Source organism: Nansenia antarctica (genome assembly GCF_963989245.1).
Source record: "Nansenia antarctica genome assembly, chromosome: 3".
Taxonomy (NCBI): Eukaryota; Metazoa; Chordata; class Actinopteri; order Argentiniformes; family Microstomatidae; genus Nansenia; species Nansenia antarctica.
The window spans coordinates 58789519-58811945 of NC_137688.1; the positions used below are offsets into that span (position 1 = coordinate 58789519).

The following is a 22427-nucleotide window of genomic DNA, read 5'->3' on the forward strand; positions in this document are numbered from 1 at the left end:
CTCAACATGTGGCGCTATCATTACACAGCAGTAGTTAGGAGAGGCATTTTCTTACCCACAAACTGCTCAGTTCATCTAACATATGGCACAATGAAATCTGACAGGCTTCACTGGCCCTGATGATATTTGAATATAACTGCACAGATTATAGAGTCATAAAGAGACTAACGCTCCTGAGCCCTTGCCCTTAGTTGGCCAATTTAAATGATCAAGAAGCTCATGCTCATTTTGAAATTAATTCATCATGACAATATTGTTATGAGTTTTGTGTATGGCTGTTGTTGGGATAGTAAATGTCTCTTGAGTATAGGCATAACTTGTGTGCTTTTGACCTAAACAAGATAAAAGGGGACCCGTGCTACACAAATAATGAATTCTGCAATACTGTCCGAGGAGCAGTTTTTATTAGATATGTGAATATTGAAATATAGAAAACACTGACATTTGCCAATCCAGTGGCAACACAGACTCAAAATGATTCTCAGGTTTACGTCATCATCACCCTTCTTAATGTGCTTTGTATGTTGCATGGCAAACGTCATATCAGAATAGAGACTGGGAAAACAGGGAGAGGGAGTAGAAGTAACCATGTTGACGTTTGGTGGTTTCACAGAATCAAATGACTACTATCATGGTAACTAGGTGTCCCCTTGAGTATTTCCAAGGAAACGTAGCAGTGGTACAGTACAGCAGCAAACACACCATTTAGGGCCATTTTTATGTAAGGAACCAGCATTGAGAAACTTGACCAGGGACATACTGCTTGTGACCATGTTGGATTGCCATCCGAACTAGCAAACTGTAAGGCCATCATTTACTTCCATACACCAACTGTACAACCCAAAACGCACTTTTGCCAAACATCATAAGTGCGCTTGATATTTTTCAAGCAGCCATACAGAAGCACACACACACAATCAGACTTGAAAAAATCAGTCTAATCAGTCTATGAAAAAAACATAACTGTGCCACAGTATCCCTCTGCTACATCTTAAACAAACCTGTTGGCTTCTTGGACATACATAACATATTATATATGTATGACAAATATTGATAAGAGGAACTGTCGCTGCTTTATATCTATTGAAAAGATTCAGCAGTAACTATTCGGACTGTTCTCATGCTTTCTTGTCACTGAGTCCAGTCTTTGTGACTGCTTGGTGTTGTAATTTTAATTATAATTTTAATTTAAATTTAATAATAATTTAATTAATAATTTTATAATTTTGCCATTTAGCAGACGCTTTTATCCAAAGCGACTTACAATTACGAATTACAGGGACATTCCCCCTGGAGTAACTGAGGGCTAAGTGCCTTACCCAAGGGCACACTAGTAGTGGTGTGGCTTCAGGCGGGATTTGAACTCACAACCTTCCGATCCCAAGTCCAACTCACTATCCACTAGACCACCACTACCCCCTTGTAGCCCCATAACCAGAGCAGTGCTGCCATCAGCACAGAACACCGTACTCTAACATGATGACAAAAAAACAAAACATCCATGTGATGTACTGTAACACAACCAAGAGGGATAGGAAATAAGGCAGAGTTTGGAGAAGGTCACAACAGTATTGTAACAGTTTGGTACTACATTTCTAGATTTTGGTGACTTCATTAAAAAAATAACATTCCTAAGCTTTGGCTTAAAGTGGAGAATTAATATTAATCTACATAAACCGAGGATTATTTAACATCTATCCATCCTATATTGAATGTTTTGGTGACACTTACCACTATCTCCGTTCAGTTGACAGACACCCACAATGTTCATGGAAAATAATTTGTTTAATTCTCAGGCTTGGGTCAGTCGTACTCCTTTGCTGTATTGCTTTCTCTGACATTTTTCTAAGGAGAAACGTTAAGACTGTAGCAGCTGCTGATTCCCAACTTGTCTTCATTCGAGGCATCCAATGGAGCCAGAGATTCAAGGAGTTAATCAATAGTGCAAAAACATCCCAACGAATAAGCAAAAGAAATATATACTCAAGACATTAGCATATTTTTGTAGTAAGTGTTCCAGTTCAACAGCGTTACATGAAACCATTTGAAAGAAATCTTTCAAAAATAGCATTCTCATAGTAAATCAATGATTCAATGTATTTGTGAGGAGACATTGAATACACATAATAACATTAGAAAAATATGCTATAGACAACTGAAAAGCTCAAATATCTCTTGGATTTAATTGGTCCAAACCGTAAGCCCTTATCTGGGTTGAATGGCAGTGCAAATGTTTATTTCAATTGATGGGAGAGAATTCCCAAACGCCCAGGGTGAGTCTTTCAGGCTCATGAGACAACGTGTATATTATGGCTTGTAGTAAAGGCAGTCAGTGGAAAGGAAAAGCCACGTAAGGTCTCTGGAATGTTGTGGAAAACAATACAACCTGAAGATACTTGTCTACCCCTCACGGTGTGTTCCCGCATCATGGAGCCACCACACAGACGTCTGTTCTGTGTGGTAGTGCATGGTGACGCCGACGTGCACATACATGTATATCTACACGCGTCTCCCAACAATAGCAGTTTCCAGGGAGAAAAAGCATCTCTCGTTGGGACTCAGGGTGTCATGTGGAACTCCTGAAACACAGGCAGTCAGTGGCCTCCCTACCACTAGGGGTCCTCCTCCATGTCATCCAGGTTAGGTGCCATGATGAAGTGCTTGGGGTAGTGCAGGCTTCTCTCGTCGGCGTGCTCCTCCCAGCGTGCGTCGTCACTCTCATGGGTGATGTAGCGCTCCCCTCTGCGAGTCTCAAACTCTCGGAGGTCCATCCAAGTCTGATAGTCCTAAAGGTAGAAGCGTATTGGGTGTGATCAACTCATTGGAAACAAGAAGCCACATACCAAAGCACTCTAACAAACAACAAACAAACTACCACTTTGAGTGGTGTAACTGCCATTTCCATCAGAGTTATAGCTTATGGTTATTGTGACTGATTTGAGTTCCGTACCTGGAGCCAGGGGTGACTGAGAGACTTGTCCACACTGTACCGCTTCCTCATCTTTACTTGCAGGAGATTGTTAATCAAGTCTGTGGCTGTGGGCGCGGAGAATAAGAGAGAGACAAAATCAACATGGGGAAATGAGGGAAATCTCCATCAAGCCACGGCTCCCTCCACTCCAGACTAGTATAGAATATATGCTTATTCTATGTCTAGACGTATATGTATGACTGCAAAAACATTAAGCTACACTTAATCTCAAATTTGAGACGAGCAGTCAGTTTTTTCGTACTTCGGATACAAGAAACTCAACGAGAAAAAAGACCACACCCTGAGAGGTCAAGACCACCCGTAGAAACCACATGGACCCTGGGAAACAGATATGTAGGTGGTCCACTGACCAGCCCACTGGGAGCGCAGACTTGTTTTAAAAGGTACATCACACCAGTTATACACCAGAGCCTGAGGTAACCGCAAACTTCATACCATGACGATACAGTACACTGAGTCAACAACCTACTCTGCTGTAATGTGAAATGCTAAATTACATGGTGGTTAAATGGTGTTAAAATGTGGCTATAGATGACACCCAAGGAAATGGTGCAATTTGTAAAATGTTACTTGTTGTGTAATTTATCTGACAATCGATGTCTATGAGATGAGATGAGATGAGATGAGATAACGTTTATTGCCATTTATGCATACACATTAAGCATACACATATAGGAATTTGATTTGGCGTTACAGTAAGAGCATTTCTAAATGCAATGCAAACAAAACAACACAGGACAGACAGCAGTGCAGACAGAACACAACAAACTGTAAAACCATAGCTGCCATGTGCGGCGCCATATATACGTCTGTGTTTATACTCACTCACTCACTGACTCTCATACACCTCTATTACGGTAAACTCTCATTCATTCACTAACCGACTTGCGCCTTTTAAAAACACTCCCTCTCTTACCTTCTCCAGAGATGTCTTTCCATGGGTTGGGTGGGTACATGAAAGCAGCGTTCTGGATCTGGTCGTTAATGTCCTCGTCCTCGTTGAAGGGGAAGGTGCCGCTCAGGCTGACGTAAACGATGACGCCCACAGACCACATGTCCAGGGAGCGGTTGTAGCCTTTGCTGCGTAGCACCTCAGGCGCCAGGTAGGCGGGGGTGCCCACCACTGAGCGCCTGAACGACTTCTCCCCGATGATGCGAGCGAAGCCAAAGTCGCACAGCTTCACCTGTGAATACAGATTAGGGACTGCGGTCATTATTGAGGTTTCATATCTCATAGGTAAGACGACAGTACAATGAGGCAGATAACGGTTTGTTTTCTAAGGTTCTACTGTTCTAAGGTTTTCAGTTTGCATGTTGTGGTGGACAAGACAGCTCACACACTCACCTGAGGGAAGGGTTCTGCCGAGGCCAGGAGCACGTTCTCAGGCTTCAGGTCACAGTGGACAATGTTCTTGAAGTGGAGGTGTCTCAGAGCCACCAGAATCTGTGGTCCAGCATACAGGAAGTGATTTACTATTGATTATTTACTATGGGGATTATAATGACCTGTCACTCAGTGTGATAGGGAGTATTCATTCTAAATGAGATGCAGTCTTACTGACCTGGGTGACCAGGAACTTGGTCAGTCGTTCAGGGAGTCGACTCTTCTCACTGGACAAGATTGTCTCCAGCATGTCACCGTGGAGCTTCTCCATGACGACAAAGACCCGTTCGGGGGTCTCAAACATGCACTCCAGGTTAACAATCCCAGGATGGTGAAGGTTCTGAGAGGGAGACAGAGTAGAGGGTAGATTTAGACATCCAGATACCATAGAGGTGTTCAGTATGGCTCAATGATGAAGCTCAAAGTGCAGAATGACACTACTAAGGTTTGTCATTAACCCACACAGCACACTGCACGGTAAGAGCAAGGGGATATGCTATCTCAGTGTCTACAGATGCATTTTTTGCAAAACGGAATAATTCAAAGTTTCAGTGTAGCCGAGGTGGAAGTGCTCTCTTTCCTCTACCTGCAATATGGCCACTTCGTTCCTCAGCTGGCTCTCCTGCTTGGTGGGGAACCTCATTTTGTCAATGATTTTGATGGCCACATCTCTCCCAGTCTTTCTGTGTTTACCTACGAATGAAAACAATGAGTGAAAATCTCAGACAATTTGTTGCAGACTGTGGCTATTTGGCTGTCTGTATTGTTTTCCTCTGTCTCAAACTATAGAACAGACAGACAGCGAGGAATTCCACTAATAAAAGATTTATTTGCATAGCATAGAAAGAAAAACAAGCAGTCTTCCCCTCCCAGTGGAACCCACTATAAAGGGAGGAAACTGTGTATGTACAGGAGGAGCCCAACAGTATCGTTCCAATGATGGAAAATCTGTCTCTCTTACCTCCATATACAATACCAAACTGCCCTGATCCCAGGACTTCATCAGCAAAGATCTGGTAGACCGAACTGATGTCCTGAATAAGAAACAAGCACATACTTTAGAAAAAGTAATTGAAGAGCTTCACAGCATAAAACCTTCCAACGGACGTGAACCTATAATTCTAGACGTTCAGGAGGTTTGACATTATTGAAAATCGGAGTACGTAACTGTGTTAGTCTCTACGTCAACTGTGGCTGAATTCAGTCCCCGGAGTACAGTATTCATATCGAATAAGCTGTATAGGATACACTTACCACATTCTCGGTTATCTGTGAGTTAGAGACTGATATACTGAGAGACAGGTCCTCTGAAATGACAAAATAAATAAATAATAATAATTACATGAAGCACTTCAAACTGTGAATGATCAGGCATCAGGCATTGTTTGAAGAAAGGCCCAGGATACATGGTAGATAAGTGTTAAATACCTTGTTGTTCTTGTTCCGAATGAAATCCAGCAACATGAAAGCACAGCCGTTCAGTATATTTCCATTGAGGTGTTATTGATTCAGAAGTGGGGTCATAGGTCACCCAGTGATCTATACTAACAGTCTGCTCTCGGAATTGGGGCACCAAATTCCAATCGGCTAGGTCACCAGAGAGTGGTGTTATGTAACATCATCAATCAAGAGTAATATATCTAAGTATTTGTATGCAGAGGCCAGTGGAACAAAAAAAGTTAATGCAAAATTGAGCCCGATAGATCTCACCCGATAGAGTCTGATACTAGATCAGATCTCCCTCAAATCTACCTTTGGAGGGGAGTGAGGACACCGCCTTTGGAAAACATCACTGACCCACATTGTACTTTGGTTACAGTGTGTCTACGGATTGTTCTATCTCAACTTGATTATGTTATGTCACTTTCTAATTATTCTGTGATAATTCAGTGCATTTCATATCAGACACCACTTCAGCCTGAGAGAATTCCAAAAGAGCTCGACCAGAAAATCCGCTGAAATCTCTTAAATCGCCCCCATTTAATGTTCTAGTAATACATTTTAGGCAGGCTGCAGGTCACAGCGCAGCCCCTCTTAATGTTATTATAAAATAATGTCTCGGGGCGCTTAGGTGGCGTAGCGGGTTAAGCATTGACCAGGGTCCCCGGTTCGATTCCGGCCGGGGACATATCCTGCATGTCATCCCTCCTCTCTCTCTCACCCATCCTTCCTGTCTAAATCTCTACTGTATCTCTCAATGAGATGAAAAATATGAGTGGGTCAAATAAAAAATAAAATAATAATAATGTCTCTCCATATCCCAACATTCTGCCAATTGTCTCCACTGACATACCCATAAAAATCATACACACTGTGTGACGTTACATTGGTAGTGAGCATCGCAAAAATCGTATTTAGCAGGGGGGGGGGGGGGCGATGACTCACTGTGGTCTTTGCCCTGGAGCAGTCCTGGCGCGGTGCAGATGCTGGGCTGGGGGGTGACGGGCATCAGGGCCTGCCGGATAGCCTTCTCCCAGCCCTGGGACACCTCCAGTCCAACGCCGGAGGCTGCCAGCGCAGGGTTATGGTAGAGGCCCCCGTTGTTCTCCCCGACGTAGTACACCATGGTGGACGACACGATCACAAAGCAGTGTGGGTTGCTGCCCTGGGCCAGGCTGCTGAAGTCCTGGGCCTGCTCCACCTGGAGGATCTCTGACAAGGGGATCTCCTGTGGAGGAGGAGGCACCCCAGCAGGGTTAAAGGTCACAGGAGGTGACAACGGACGGCAAAGCCAATCAGACTGCCCGTTAGGCAGAGGCTATCCATTCAGCTGCCAAACGGTAGATTTCCAGGAGCTAGCTAGCGCACATAGGGTATACAGTCCTAACTCTCCCTCTACCACTACCCTCTCAGCTCCGGCAGTTTCTCCTCTCTCCACTTCTCCTCTCCTCTCTCTCAGGCCTCTCCTCTTCTCAATCCCTGACAGCCTTTGAGAAAATAAGTGTGTGTATGTATGTGTGTGTGTGTGTGTGTGTGTACTTTAGAATTCTGCCTTCCTTCCTCTCTCTGTTAGTGGAGCGGGCCAACACACCCACGAGGAAGAAAAAAGATCTGAAAGAGGGGGGAGCTGCTGCCTGGCCGGCCAATGGGCTCTCAGTCAGCCAGTCTGCATGGCGGGCCCCTCCACGCCTCTGTCGCCAGTATGAGATGAACTGCTCGTGGTTTGCCGAGCGCACCACATGACAGGGCGCTCCGCCGGGGGAAGCGCTCGCCTGATTAAAAGGCAGGACGTGCCTCCCCCAATCTGGGCACGAGGCACCCTGGCAACCGTCTGGGGAGGACCCCGTTGAGAGACACCACAGGGATGCCCCCCCAGTCCTGACACACACACACACACACACACACACACACACACACACACACACACACATACACACACACACACACACACACACACATACACTCACAGACACACACACACACACACACACACACACATACACTCACACACACACACACACACACACACACACACACACACACACACACACACATACACTCACACACACACACACACTCACACACAGCCAAAGCAGGCTGAACCACAGGTCTCTCTCTACCTCGCTCTCTCTCTCTCTCTCTCTCTCTCTCCCAACCTCTGTGAGCTTCAAAGGAGACATGATCTTCTGAAACACTTGTTAAGTCAGATGGAGAAACAACATGAAGGGAGGAGTGATTTAGAAGAAGAAAAAGACAGACATCCACTCTAAGCCTTGCCTGTCTGTGGGAGCAGGATGGCAACACCTTATAAACAGCCGTAAGCTACTGTCTTAGAATAACAGCATGGAGGTGTTCAAAGATGGGTTACTAAAATATTCACCACTGAAATAGATGACAATGGACTGGAATAACCAGACTTTTTTTGGTCACAGAAATACCATGAAATCCATCCCAGATAGTTCTCTAGTTTGTATATTTAACTTTCTTAAGTCCCAAGCTATTTATCTATACTGTGTAATTGCTATACTTGGACAGAGACGTGTAATGAGAGATGCAGTGACTAGTCTGGTACCTTGTAAAATTTGGCTCCGGTTTCATTCTGAAACAGAGTCAGACATTTGCTGTCCAACCTCCAGTAATGCCTCTTCCTCTGGAAAATTAAACAAAAACAGCAATTTATTACCACAAATCCTTTTCATTTTACTTTGACATTTTAGTCATTTAGCAGACACTCAATAAGTACATTAGTCTAAAGAAAGCGAATCGACTCTACAGCACAGTCATCGCAAGTAAGACTTATTCTGTAAGAATAAGTGCCAATCTGATCCATTACGTGCTTATTAATGCCTGTGTGGTGTTATTTTTAAAATGTAGATTTTTTTTTGTAAGTAATTAATAAAATACAAAGGTTCCATCTCACAAAACATAATGGAATGTAAAAACGTTGACGCTCAATATCTCTGAACTACCCTAAACTGAGATAGAACCTTATAATTCTAAGCTCACACGGTCCTCCAGACGTATACTGTAGTACAGTAGACTTCTCACCAGGTTGTCTTTGCTGGTATAGTGCACCATCCAGCCCTCTCTCACCACCGTGGAGCTCTTCCTCTTGGTGTGTTTGATGGACTGAACCACACGCATCAGGGGAATGTTAGTGCTGGTGCAGGGGCTAGAACACAATGACAGAGCGTGTTAACGACAGAAAGTCCTATTCTTAACAACGCCAATGATCAGAAGCCCCAAAGCAATGAAGTACGCTTAGAAACTTTATGGGCCCATTCACAACAACACTCCCAACTATTTCGATGCACAAAACAGAAACGGCGACACAGTATTAAGTGTACACAGGCGACAGACGACAGACACATGGGGGAAATTCATGAAAACAGAAGCTTCTTGATTCCAGGGGTACCTGATAGCCTTTGCTGTCTCCTCATCCTTCTCTCCGTCCAGGCAGGGTCCCTCTATGAAGAAGATCTTGTCATCTGGGGTGGAGGGCTCCTCTGGGTCCTCCATACTCTGGCCCCCCTCACTGTTCACGTCACTGTTGTCCACCTCCATGGTGGTCTCGGAGTCAGGGCCCGGGCTGGCCGGCTCTGGGCGGGGGGGGCAGAGGAGGAAGGGGGATATTACACACAACCAGGACTCAAGTTGTAAAAGAAAATCAGGGGGGATGGTGGATTTTATCATATGGGGACAATTTTAGCATCCCCACAGCATCAGTGACTTCAGTGTCAGTGACTTGGTAAAAATGTCATTGCATGTGTGCGTGCCCCCTCCCTCGCCCACAGTGTTTTACTCAATATGTGCAAAACTAAATGTTGAAATAGCAGTAATACCACGTTCATTGATAAAATGACATAAGGGATGGAAAGGGGGGATGGCAGTTTTAGAAGGGGGATGATTTTGACAGTTTTTATTTCAGGGGGGATGCCATCCCCCCTCATCCCCCCTCAACTCGAGTGCTGCATACAACACATCCGGCACTGCTTACTGCAGGGAGAAGCAATCCTCTACATCAACTGATGTGAGGAATGCTTCATAACAAATGTTTTATTTATTCATCATTATGGACATAAATGCGGTCGTTATGCACATAGATTAGCTGTAGGCCATCTGAGTAGCTTAAGTTCTAAGTTCAAGTGTGTTTCAGAATCTGGGGGCGCATTGCAACAGTTAAAAAACAATTGCGAACCACTGTTCAACATACCTTGCTTTACATGTGTAATGAGAGTCTAAAGCTCTTTACACTGGGTTGCTAAATACTTTGGACAAAACAGTTGCTGTTTGGACAGCTTAGACAGAGGCTAAGTGTTAAATGTTAGGTACACACTCGAAGCAAGCTTACCTCCATTAAAGACCACCTCACCAAGACAATCTCTCGGTATCTTGGCCGCACATCTCTTGTGGCAGTTAAATTTACAATCTAAAAAAAATGGATGTTCAACATTCAATGATTCAATTGATTTCAAACATTCAAACATTCACTGATTCAAAAAAATCAACATGGTGTATGATGAAGTATTTTCATTTCATTTCATTACGATTATAATGCAACACTTGGCTTCAACTGCTCCTCGTCTCATAATTAATAGTTTTTTCCTTGATTCCATCGACACAACATCTGCCAGTCTTTGAAGTCCCTTACCTTTGCACTGCATGCCTTGGCGGAATAGACCCTTGAGCAGGCGTTTGCAGTACTGGCACATAGTGGGCCGGGTGTAGGTGTGCACTGAGAACGTATGTGGCACCTTGACGCGGCCCAACACCATCTTCTCCATCCAGATAGGTCTGCCACTCAACAATGAGTTACGTTTCCCTGCTCCCAGGAGAGGGCGCAGCTGAGGAGATCAGGTCAGAGAGGGGGAGCACAGGGAGAAAAGAGAGGAAGAGAGAGGAGTGGTGGATATGCACAATGGGAGTGAGGGAAGGAAAAGGATATGGGAGTGCATAAGTTCGAAAGAGAATAATCAGAATAACGGGAAATCATACTTGGACATATGTTACATTTTCACAGACTGTCAAGTTCTACATACATTCTTAGCACAGACAGTATTTTATGGTACAGTGTGTAAGTCATGCCTCCTTTAGAAAAAATAGTGCTGGAAGCATAAATAGATCTAGAAACAATTTCAAACTGAGTGACCTTGAGAAATGAAAACAAAAGAACAGCTCTGATTCATGGGCGGTGAACAGAGGATTTGTTTAATACGCCTTCAATGAGAGCCAAGTCAACAAGCTGGCTGTCTTTGTGAAACTCACTGGACTGTAGACTGTATTTTGGTGATATATTAAACATTACTGTCAACATAACTGACTAGAGCAAAAGTCTACATTCATATTTTTTTAAATGAATGGGGAAAACCTGCATGGGAAGGTAAATAATAATCAAGGTAATAAGCATTTATTATTGCTTTAGCATATAACCGTTGATTCAGTCATCCATACAATTGTAATGCTTTGTATGTTTGTATGATTCAATATTGTGTGAGGAAGGCTAGAAATGATTTTTACGAAAATTATTAATTCTATGATCTTTGTTCCTTCGGTAGTCGGATTTCGGTATGTATACAGAGCATTTTTCCTCAGGCTCTCAACTATTAATTGGCCAGCCTGAATGGAAAAACCATTGGTTTGCCTCAAGCTATTTCTCCTGAGTGAGTTTAACTTGTGCTCTGTTATGTCCGTATGCAGTGCGTGTGTGTGTGTGTGTGTGTGTGTGTGTGTGTGTATGTGTTGAAAAAAAGCTGTTGATAAAATGGGAGCTGTACTACAAAGTCCCTTATTACACTACATAGTGGGACGACAACAAGTAATAGAAAGTCCAGTAGGAACAGAGGAGGCCCCTACCTCTTCCTGGGGCAGGGACACATGCTCGGTGGGGGCTGGGCGAGGGACGGAGAGCACGGCTCCAGGCAGGGACACATTGGACAGGCGTCTCTTCCTCACGCCGCTGCAGTTGTTAGGGATCTTAAAGGCGCAGCGCTTGTGGTAGTTCAGCCCACATCCTATGGAAGAGAAACATCACAGCTGAGAGAACCGTACATAGTACATAACATAGCTTTCTGTCTGTCTGTCTGTCTGTCTGTCTGTCAGTCTGCTTGACAGCCTGTCTGCCTGTCTGTCTGTCTGTCTTCAGGCCACATCCTATGGAAGAGGCACATCACAGCTGAGAGAACCGTACATAACATAGCTTTCTGTTTGTCTGTCTGTCTGCCCGTCTGTCTGCCTGCCTGTCTGCCTGTCTGCCTGCCTGCCTGCCTGCCTGCCTGCCTGCCTGCCTGTCTGCCTGTCTGCCTGTCTACCTGTCCGTCTGTCTGTCTGTCTATGTCAGTCTGTCTCTCTTTGTTCCTTTTGTGTGATCATCAATAAGAGTTGGTGGACACAGATGTAGGCCATGGACAGCCATGTTGAGCTCATGTTCAGGTAAGCCCTCAATGCTATTTCACTCTTTCCTCACAGGTTACAGGAGCAGTTTCAGAAATATCTCTAGTGCACTGACTAGCATCCCGCTCCACAAAAGCACTTAGACTTAAATTCACTGCTTGGCATCACTACAATAAGATCCACTCAAAGGCTGTGATCAGGACTTGAAAGCTGTCCTTTCTGAAAAAGCAGGAAGCCGCACAATCAAGACATCCTGCTCTACAGTTCGCCAGGCTTTGATTCGGGCCCTAAAACAGGGGGGGTCACAGATTATATATATATATATATTTTAAATAAGCAAACAGATAATTGCAGCCGCACTTGACCCACGGTTTCGAAAACTGAAATTCCTCACACCAGGGGAGAGGTTCAGTGTTCAGAATAAAGTACAAGCTCTGGCCCAACAGTCCAATGAGGTGAATAACCAGCGCACCAGTGAGAATGAAGAAGCCACAGCGGCATCAGCTGACAAGGATGCCACAGTCTCAGCTTTGGATTCACTTCTTGGAGGAGACTCAGCAAGCAGTGACACTGACGGTGAGACCAATGAACAGGAGGCGCACAACCAAGCGATCATTAATGAAGTGCTGATGTACTTCGGAGCACAAGCCATCTCAAAGTCAGAAAGTCCCCTGTCATGGTGGAAATTTCATGAGTCATTATTTGAATTTGCAATGGGAACGTATGTTAAGCCAGAGAGACTGGACAACAGGGTGACATTCACAGGTGTGCAGACTTGAGAAGGTGAGGTACAACATGCACTGGAGCCCGCGGCCACACGACTAAATCGCGACTAATCTAAAAAATAATCGACAGATTAGTCGACTACCAAAATAATCGTTAGTTGCAGCCCTAGCAGAGTCCTGACTTACCTTCACATTTGAGGCCCTGTCGGACCAGGCCCCACAGCATCTCCCCACAGTCATCGCAGAAGGCCGGAGCCTTGTACGAGTGCACGTACAGGGCATGAGGCCGGATCTGGAAGTCCTCAACGGTAGCTAGAGCTGGAAAACACGTACACACACACACACACACACACACACACACACACAGACACACACACACACACACACACACACACACACACACACACACACACACACTGGGTTACATACAGTGGATCCATAGGCATCACAGAGAAGCATGGCCACCAAAACAAACTGGAGGTAAAAACAAAATAAATAAAAATCTGTAGATAGATGTTTTGTTTGTTCTGTAGGTACAATAAGCCTTGCTTCGAAATGTCTAAAAACGCATTTCTACAGGTGCATTGTGTTAAGCTCACTCATCACTATGCCTATCCAATAGGAAGGACACCGTGGCTGGGATTTCTATTTGACATGAGTCACAATCAATCCATTCATATAGAAAATGAAGTAGACATTTAGCAGATAATCAGTAGAAATCCACCTTTATGTTGTGGTAATTGCTTGGCTGATAAAAATAGCTGTGACTTCCAAGAAACCAATTTAGCACTGCTCAAATCACTCTTCTCCTTGACATGCTTAATTTTTGCAAAGAGCCATCATAAGTACCAGTGATTCAGATTTCTTTTAACTTCGATTTTTTAAAGTCATTTGTTCGTACTTAGTTTGATGTCAGATTGACATCGTCATGTAGGTGTCAGACAGTTCATCCTAGCACACGACAGTCTCAGAGCAGCTTTTGGGTTGTTGTGACAGACTATTGAGAGCATTAATGACTCACTTTACTGTAGATGTATTAGTAACTGTTGAGTGATGACTACGTGATAGCCTTCCCCCTCCCCGCTGGACTGACAGCTTTTGGGACAGAACTCTGAAGCCCACAAATGGGTTTCTGTCTGAATCTTTTTACTCTCTCTCTCTCTGTCCTCAATTCTCTGTTTTCAATTTCATGTTGTTGTTTTTTTCTGTTTCCAAGTAAAGATTATTGAGTCCTTATAAGCCTGTCTCTTTTATCAATAATCTAAAATTAAGGCCATCATCAAATGATGTAATGAAAAACAGCACCATGGCAACCACATTTCCTAAGAGTACACAATCCACACAGCATTCAAAGTAGAGGGCAAATGTTCCCTTCGACAACAGCATGTTTGGATACTGGATTCTGATTGGCTAGCAACAGTGGTAAATATCCCAACAACCTTCAGTTCAGACCGCATTTCCAGTATCAATGCCCCTCCCAATCAATCTGATTAAGAACACCTGTGCTGACCTACAATGCAATCGTTGATCTTGTTTATGGGACTATATTCTGTGGCGGAAGGATATATGTATTCTGAAACGATTAATGATTGTAAATAAATGAATTTAATGTTAAAACTGTTTATGTTGTTTCAAGCTTCAAAGTTGTATGTCCGTCAGGAGTGAGGCAGCAGAAGTGTGTGTGTGTGTGTGTGTGTGTGTGTGTGTGTGTGTGTGTGTGTGTGTGTGTGTGTGTGTGTGTGTGTGTGTGTGTGTGTGTGTGTGTGTGTGTGTGTGTGTGTGTGTGTGTGTGTGTGTGTGTGTGTGTGTGTGTGTGTGTGTGTGTGTGTGTGTGTGTGTGTGTGTGTGTGTGTGTGTGTGTGTGTGTGTGTGTGTGTGTGTGTGTGTGTGTGTGTGTGTGTGTGTGTGTGTGTGTGTGTGTGTGTGTGTGTGTGTGTGTGTGTGTGTGTGTGTGTGTGTGTGTGTGTGTGTGTGTGTGTGTGTGTGTGTGTGTGTGTGTGTGTGTGTGTGTGTGTGTGTGTGTGTGTGTGTGTGTGTGTGTGTGTGTGTGTGTGTGTGTGTGTGTGTGTGTGTGTGTGTGTGTGTGTGTGTGTGTGTGTGTGTGTGTGTGTGTGTGTGTGTGTGTGTGTGTGTGTGTGTGTGTGTGTGTGTGTGTGTGTGTGTGTGTGTGTGTGTGTGTGTGTGTGTGTGTGTGTGTGTGTGTGTGTGTGTGTGTGTGTGTGTGTGTGTGTGTGTGTGTGTGTGTGTGTGTGTGTGTGTGTGTGTGTGTGTGTGTGTGTGTGTGTGTGTGTGTGTGTGTGTGTGTGTGTGTGTGTGTGTGTGTGTGAGGATGGGGAGAGGGAGCGATAGTGTGTTAGGGCATGAGCAACATTCACCAACTAACAATCACCCCCATCAATCACAGAGAATCACCCACTGCAAAATCCACTGCAAAATGATTATTTAATAATAAGCTCACGGCTTTGAGCTCCGAGCCAAGAGGGGTCTGCCTTGGCCTCCCTGGGAGAACCAGCTCTTGAGAGAGCCCTGGCGTTTGGGACCAGAGCCCAAGAGCTCCAAAACAAAGGAGAGGTGTCAATGGAAGGTGAGAGAAGAGAGATCTGACCAGCCAGAGAGGCTGTCAGCATGCCTGTCTGGCTGTGGAAGATGAGACGGGTCAAAAACATGACTTTTTTATCCAGAGCACACAGCAGTATAGAACGCCACGTCGTAAGACTCAAACAGCTTCTCAAACAGTCACTTTTTTTTTCTGCTGGGGCCATACACTAAAAAACAAGCAGAGATGAGGAAGTGGTCTGGGGTTTGAGTGTTGTGTGGTTGGGCTTCGAGTTCATGTTCTTCAAACTGAGTGTGTGGAATTCTACTATATGGCTCTCTGGGGTATGCAGCCATTCAGGTGTTGGCTGAGTTTCACACCCAAGCCTGTCAACAAAGGATCACGAGACACTGCCAGAGGATATGAGAATCCCACCGAAAATATGATGACTTGGATGCATAGAGTGATACTAGTACTACCGTAGAGCCTACACATAACAGTCTCAGGAGCTTTATAGGGGCTATGAATGACATCCACACACAATAGAGCATAAACAAAGCCTACCTTACAATCACAATATCTCTTCATAGGAGAGCATGACATTTACGTATCCTCTCTGTCTAATTGTCTTCCATATACAGTAGCTGTGACCATCACTGTATGGAAGAACATAAAGGATCTTCCACCCTGGCCAGCGCCACAAGGGGGCTTGAGGGGGCGATACCCGCTCCGTTCGAATGTTGTGCCCCCCCCATTTTGGTGCCCCCCAAAAAAGTGAGCAATTATCCAACGTGTGTTATGACGCCTAATTGAGGGGTTTAGTTGAGGGGGCTCCCCTCAGAAATGTCATGCACCTCAGTTACTTTCCCCTGGCTCTAGGCCTGCTTCCACTACATATACAGTACCCCATATAGTACAGTACCCCCTACATATACAGTACCCCTAGTGCTCACCTGAGAGGACAACCTCGATCAAGTCTCCCTCGTGGATGTCTTCTGCCGAAGTCAGCCGCTGCAGGATGTTCTCAGAGGTCAGGTCATGGCGGAAGAGCAGGATCTTGTCATACATGCCGAAGAACCCACACTCAGGGAACTGAAAGGAAGGTAAGAAAGAGCAAGGACATGTCATGAGGTGTTATGTGGTACATCACGTGATTATTTGCAGTGCTACCACATCTTGTTGTTTGTTAGCACTCCAAAAGACAAGTGAGTTCAAGGTCTTACGATACAGAATGTATGGAACATGTGATAAATAGAGTATGGATTGTGGATGCCTCTTCTTCAACCGCTTTAGCAGGAAGCTAGCTGTGTGTGCAGTTTGCATGGAGTGTGCAGCACAGAGTGACAGCAGGAAATCGAACCCACAGGCTCCGCAGCGGAAGCTGCACAGCTCTCATTAGGAACAGAGTGGTTAATCTCCCCCAGTCATGAATTATGCCTGAGGCCCTATCACTGACACCCAGCAACCATTAGCTGTCCAGCTACACGCCACCAGTCCAAACAATATGACACTGAGCTGACAGGTTATAACGCATCACAGACCAAACAAACTGCCACCAAATTGACACCGTGGTAGAGCGTGTGTCTGACATCGCCAGACACACACACAATATGCCACACGCATTAACCAAAACTATTGTTGTATATCAACTGATATACAACTCACCACAGCCACAATAATGTGTCACCAACTGACATACAACATAACACACCAGATCACAATAAACTGTCAAACCCAAACATTAGCCTACATCAACATAGAATACAGGTACTGTATGTATGGAGTCCCAAGAAAGACAAATCCAAATCATAGCCAAAACAACAGCGGCATTCAGCTAAACTTGCAAAATACGACTGCTGTGTCGTTCATACTGTATCAAAGCTTAAGCAAAAGACATTCAGTAACAAACAGACATTCATCCAGATTGTCCAGACTATCAGAATTCATCTACCTGTGCTAGGACTTCTGGCCAATGGGGATTCATGCAAATAATCACAATCTGAGACATACAAGACATACAAGGAAGTCATATGTCCTCAAACCATATTGTCAGAGATAAGCATTTTACACCTCCTGGCTTCTATTTGATGGAGCCTGAAGAATAGTTAAATAAAAACACAAAGATGTAGCATACAAGAAGGTAGATAACTGTTTGTATTTGATATGACAATGTGTCTCCATGTCTTTACTGGGTTAAAAGAAAAGAGCCCAAAACATATCCTTCCTCTCTGTCTCATGTTAGACTTATGGATAAAGCAACGCTGATGTTTCATATCGTATCATAAAAAAACTGAAAGATTATCATCTATCTAGAAAAGAAAACTCTTCTATCTAATCAACAATCTAATGAACTCCATGACTGGAACCCTCACATGGCACCTTTTTTCCCTCAGTGTGGATCAGACCGGATACACTTTCATATCATTATATCATTATATTGTATATACTAGGGCTGGGCAAACGATCAAAAATTCTTTTCCGATAATCGCAAGAATTAACGATCAATTATCGATTAATTGATAAGCTTTTTTTTCATAAAAAATAAAAAAAACTACGGCAGAAATAACAAGCATGTTTTCCTTGGGGAAAAAACTTTATTTGTGTTGCTATTGCACACATTCATTCATTCACATTCAAACTAGACACTACAGTCAGATAACAATCCTCTTATACAAGGCAGTGAGTAGCCTAAATTGTTTAACTTAAAAACACATTTTACGTTATAAATAAAAATATAGAAAATAAGTAACTCACCATAGGAGCAGTAAAAAACAGTTACTCACAAATAGGAGGATGACTGAAAACGTTAGTGTCCTTAAGAGCGTCCAGCTTAACTTAAATTTAAACTCCAGCGAGAGACTGTAGGCGGCAGGCCTACTGGTTCTTGTTCAGAAAGATGATCATGTTAACATGTTCAGGGGTGAGAGACGAACGCAATCTGGTGACAGTTAGGCCAGCCTAACTAATTTCCATTATTATTATTATTATTATAAAAATTTAAAAATTAAAAAAATATATATATATTAATGATTATTGATCAAAATATTTTGTGATCGACCAAGATCCTTATCGATCAATTATCGATCGTCGATCATTGATGCCCACCCCTAGTATATACCTTGTCCAGTACATCACATTGTACATATATATTTACTGTATGTATCCTATTTATCAAATTCCACTTGCACGCGCACCGTTTTAAATAAATCAGAATGTTGGTGTGCGTAAATGTTCTTGCTTTGCGTACGTACGCAGGCTGTTTACGCCAGTTCTACGCAAACCTTTATAAATGAGGCCCCTGAAGACCAGCAGTGGCCCATAGCACTAGCAGGATGCGTCTTACATCATTCCATTTAAACAGCTGCCCCCCCCCCCCCCCCAAACACACACACACACCTCTAATCTACAGAGCACTCACGCTATTATCTGAGCCCATTGAGTGCATCTCTATCGAAGGAAAATAATCCACGTCCTATAGAGCAGAACTGGACTAGAGTAGCCTCCTGCCTGGTCTATGATGGTCAGGTTTGTATGTGTGTTGGCTACTGTGTGTTGCAATGCTGCAGAGGGGTCAGGGGCATCATTAAGAGCACTATATAAAAATACACCTCAAGCACAAGCAATGTGATGCTATTTTTAACATTAGTGTGTCATGTTTTTTTTTATTGTACAGCTGATGCTGCAAATGCAGAACCAATGAACTAGTAGTGGTTTCAAGAGAGCAAGGAAATAGGTGTGCTGTAGGCCTACTATCTAAAAGCTTTAATCAAGTTTTAATTAGTTTTTAGCCCTAAATGCCTCTTAAGGAGCCGTTAAAGGTGTTTGTTTCCACCTCACTGATCTGTCACCTCCTTCAAGCACTCAGCACAGAACAACAGGAAGCAGGCCAGAGTGGGCCACGGTCGCCATGACGCCCACAGCACTGTCATGCTGCAGTGGGCTCCATTCATAGAGACTCTACATCAGGGGTGTCCAAACTTTTTTCACTGAGGGCCACTTACAGAAAAATATACGAAAGGCTGGGCCACTCACTAGGGGTGAGGTATATCGCCCCACCTCTAGTGTATTAAAGTTAACAACATCAATCAAGTGTAGGTACATTATGCTTGATAATTGAATATGCTTAAAGAAAAAAAACTGCCTACATCACAACTTTCCATTAATGGGTTTTCATTTATTTTGCTACAAAAATGGTTGGCAGATCATTCTCAAAACAGCAGCCTCAGATTGCTTCTTAGTCAGGATGGTGATCCACCTTCACAGCCCTGTATAATGTTAAAATTAAGAAGTACAATACAGTCAGGTGCACGTTTCATGTGTGGGCCATATTCCATTATATTTTAATAATTTGCTGCGGGCCAATTAAAAATGGACCATGGGCCGCAGTTGGCCCTCGGCCCGTAGTTTGGACACCCCTGCTCTACATGGTCAAGACTTAAAGGAGTCTCCTCAACCATCTGCTTGTTTACAACTAAAAACCCCCCATCTTTGCTACAGTTTTTAAGCGCATTGCCATCAACAAACATTTTCCTGGAAAATGAGCTTAAATTCACCACTTACCATGAAGTGAGGGTGAGACCCACCCACACAAGGGCTCTACTGTCAGACAATGCTTCCATCCATTCATTCACTATGTCCACAGAGGTAGAAGGGGGCTTTCATTGCTGTGTTATGAAAGCTTGTGATGGTAGTGAATGAGCACAAACCAAGCCTCCTGCTTTGAGATGGGTAATTGAGGTTATATGCTGATCATAGTCACATTAATTCTATAGGTATTACTTGTAACCTGTAAACTCTATGGAGTAGCATTAGAATAGCAGTGGCATCATTCATCTCCATCCAACTATTAGTCCTGCCTGCATATATGCTGAGTAATGTCTATTTGTATAAGTAATAATCACATGGACAACTTGTGTTTTTATTAATCTACGAGGGAACAAAAAATGATGCCACTCTGCTGAGAAGAGTGAGGGTGCAGTTCCTTGCAGAAATGTGTGCGTGCATGCTTGCGTGTGTGCGTGTGTTTTTGTCATCCACACGGGGCACACACAAGCCAAATGCACAGCAACAAGCTTTCAGGAATGCAGAGAATGCAGAGAATACATACATCGGTACAGCCCATACTGTTACCACCAGTTCCTATACCATACAGCTGGGTTTCAACCACCAGCTGTGCATTCCCTTTTTGTCTGTAAAGTAGCTCACACAATATATACTACATACAGCAAATAACATGTATCTAACTTTCTTCTCCAACAATTGAACTCCCTGTAAGATTCATATAAAACAGACTCACTACCCTTCATTAAACAGACTCACTAAATCTACCCAAAACATCGTATGCTGTTACCAAGTGACCAACTGCTTTTTCCTGTACAGAGGGAAGTCATGGAGGTACCTCTGAGAATTCACAGCCCAACAGCCAAGAGATAAAAGCGTATTTTGGATTCTCTGAAAGGATCTTTGAGTAAAAAGAAAACTGTGTTTGTGCATTCCATTCTTCTGCTTGGAAATCCTGCCACGAAACAAGTCTAGAAGGAAATAGTCTTACATTGTTTCATTACGTCTAATTATGCCTTTCATTACAACTCATATTTCACACCTGTGATCATCTCACAATTTGCAAACAACCTACATACTCTACAAACAGACAAAACGCATATATAATGTAGAAACATAAATGAAATACCAATGTGTATGAGAATACCGCTCGCCAGCCCCGAGTCACATTGTTATGCACAGTTTACCTAATCATTCAAAGACTGCTCGACGTGTGAAGAATATGTAAACACACCCTGCTGCAAGATCTGAATGTGTGTACGATGGGGGGGCCTGACTGAGAGGTAACGGTGAGAAAATGCAGTGCTCGACAAAAAAGGAACCATGCACGTCATCTTTTTCGCATACTGCTGCTAACTTTTACACAGCGTGGTGGACTGACTCTGTAGAAAGACAGTTCCTCGGGGACCAATGATTTGAGTATGTGTTTTAGTGTTAATGCATGACCTGTTTATGACCCTCACAAGCATTCTTTTCACATGACAGAGCTCTTCCTGCGCCCCCCTTTCCCCCTTAAGGGAGTGGATTGTGTGTGTTTCGTGTGTGTGTGTGTGTGTGTGTGTGTGTGTGAATACAGAACATTTTCTGCCCTTTTGTCTGTTATTCATGTTCCAAAGGGGTCCTTAATAACCAGAGTGACCTGAGGAGCAATAATAAATCACCAGTCAACTATCTCTCCGTAATGTTCTTCTGCTAAACCGTTCTCAGATTCAGAGAAATAATAACAATGTCCTTCAGACTGTTCCGAGCGCTTATGCGGAGTAAAAAAAAGCATGTGAGCCGCCCCTCCCCTCCCTCCGACCACTCTTTATCCTCACCCCTCAGGAGGAGTCTTGTTGGTGACTCCAGGAAGTTGATCTGTGAGAGCGAGGCAGGCAGCTTTAGCCTCCAGCCATACACACTTCAGACCCGTAGAGGAGAGGGGGTGCACAGCCCCGTCACATCCACAGAAACCCTACACCGTCTCTCCTCCGACGGATATTAACTCTCATCCCCCCTTTTCTACAGAGAAGAGGAAGAGAAACACCCATTCATCAGGAGGTAGCTGAGGTGTTTTGAAACCTAACGACAGGAGAGAGATGGTGCTGTGAAACGATGTGGGTTCATATCAAAACAAAAGCCTACAGCACAGTTTAAAAAATGAAGCAGAAGCAGAAACCACTGTGATGCTGCTTATCTGTGTGTGAGTCATCATCCAAGTATCTCTGAAATGAAAACAGTTCACAAATCTGTGTTCTAACAATCAAAAAACACCGATAAAAATGCTTTGATTTGCTTAGTAAGGACAATCCCTTGCACTTCCGTGGCTACCTGGCTATCACCATTGCTCATCGTCAGGCTAAGAAAACACACACTTGCATAGACAAACAAGATGACTCCAGGAAATGACTCCAAAGGTCA

At 43.8% G+C, this 22427-nt stretch overlaps 1 protein-coding gene across 2 annotated transcripts in view; it reads right to left on the reverse strand.

The window, feature by feature from the left end:
* Positions 1 to 463: 463 nt before the first annotated feature.
* The window catches only part of LOC308152228 (serine/threonine-protein kinase D3-like), a 30126-nt gene continuing 8162 nt past the window's right edge, over positions 464 to 22427 (reverse strand). The window contains exons 2-18 of one of the 2 annotated variants that reach the window (XM_080525152.1): positions 16421 to 16559; positions 13118 to 13249; positions 11670 to 11827; positions 10468 to 10660; positions 10168 to 10245; positions 9232 to 9415; positions 8865 to 8988; positions 8389 to 8466; positions 6762 to 7044; positions 5631 to 5683; positions 5338 to 5410; positions 4963 to 5069; positions 4555 to 4716; positions 4338 to 4436; positions 3909 to 4176; positions 2951 to 3036; positions 464 to 2786 (exon numbers count right to left, since the gene is read on the reverse strand). In XM_080525152.1, the coding sequence (XP_080381278.1) occupies positions 2613 to 2786; positions 2951 to 3036; positions 3909 to 4176; positions 4338 to 4436; positions 4555 to 4716; positions 4963 to 5069; positions 5338 to 5410; positions 5631 to 5683; positions 6762 to 7044; positions 8389 to 8466; positions 8865 to 8988; positions 9232 to 9415; positions 10168 to 10245; positions 10468 to 10660; positions 11670 to 11827; positions 13118 to 13249; positions 16421 to 16535 (2367 nt within the window). In that variant the 5' untranslated portion in view covers positions 16536 to 16559 and the 3' untranslated portion in view covers positions 464 to 2612. Of the gene's footprint in view, positions 2787 to 2950; positions 3037 to 3908; positions 4177 to 4337; positions 4437 to 4554; positions 4717 to 4962; positions 5070 to 5337; positions 5411 to 5630; positions 5684 to 6761; positions 7045 to 8388; positions 8467 to 8864; positions 8989 to 9231; positions 9416 to 10152; positions 10246 to 10467; positions 10661 to 11669; positions 11828 to 13117; positions 13250 to 16420; positions 16560 to 22427 lie in introns of both variants that reach the window. The other variant, XM_080525153.1, reaches the window with a different exon arrangement.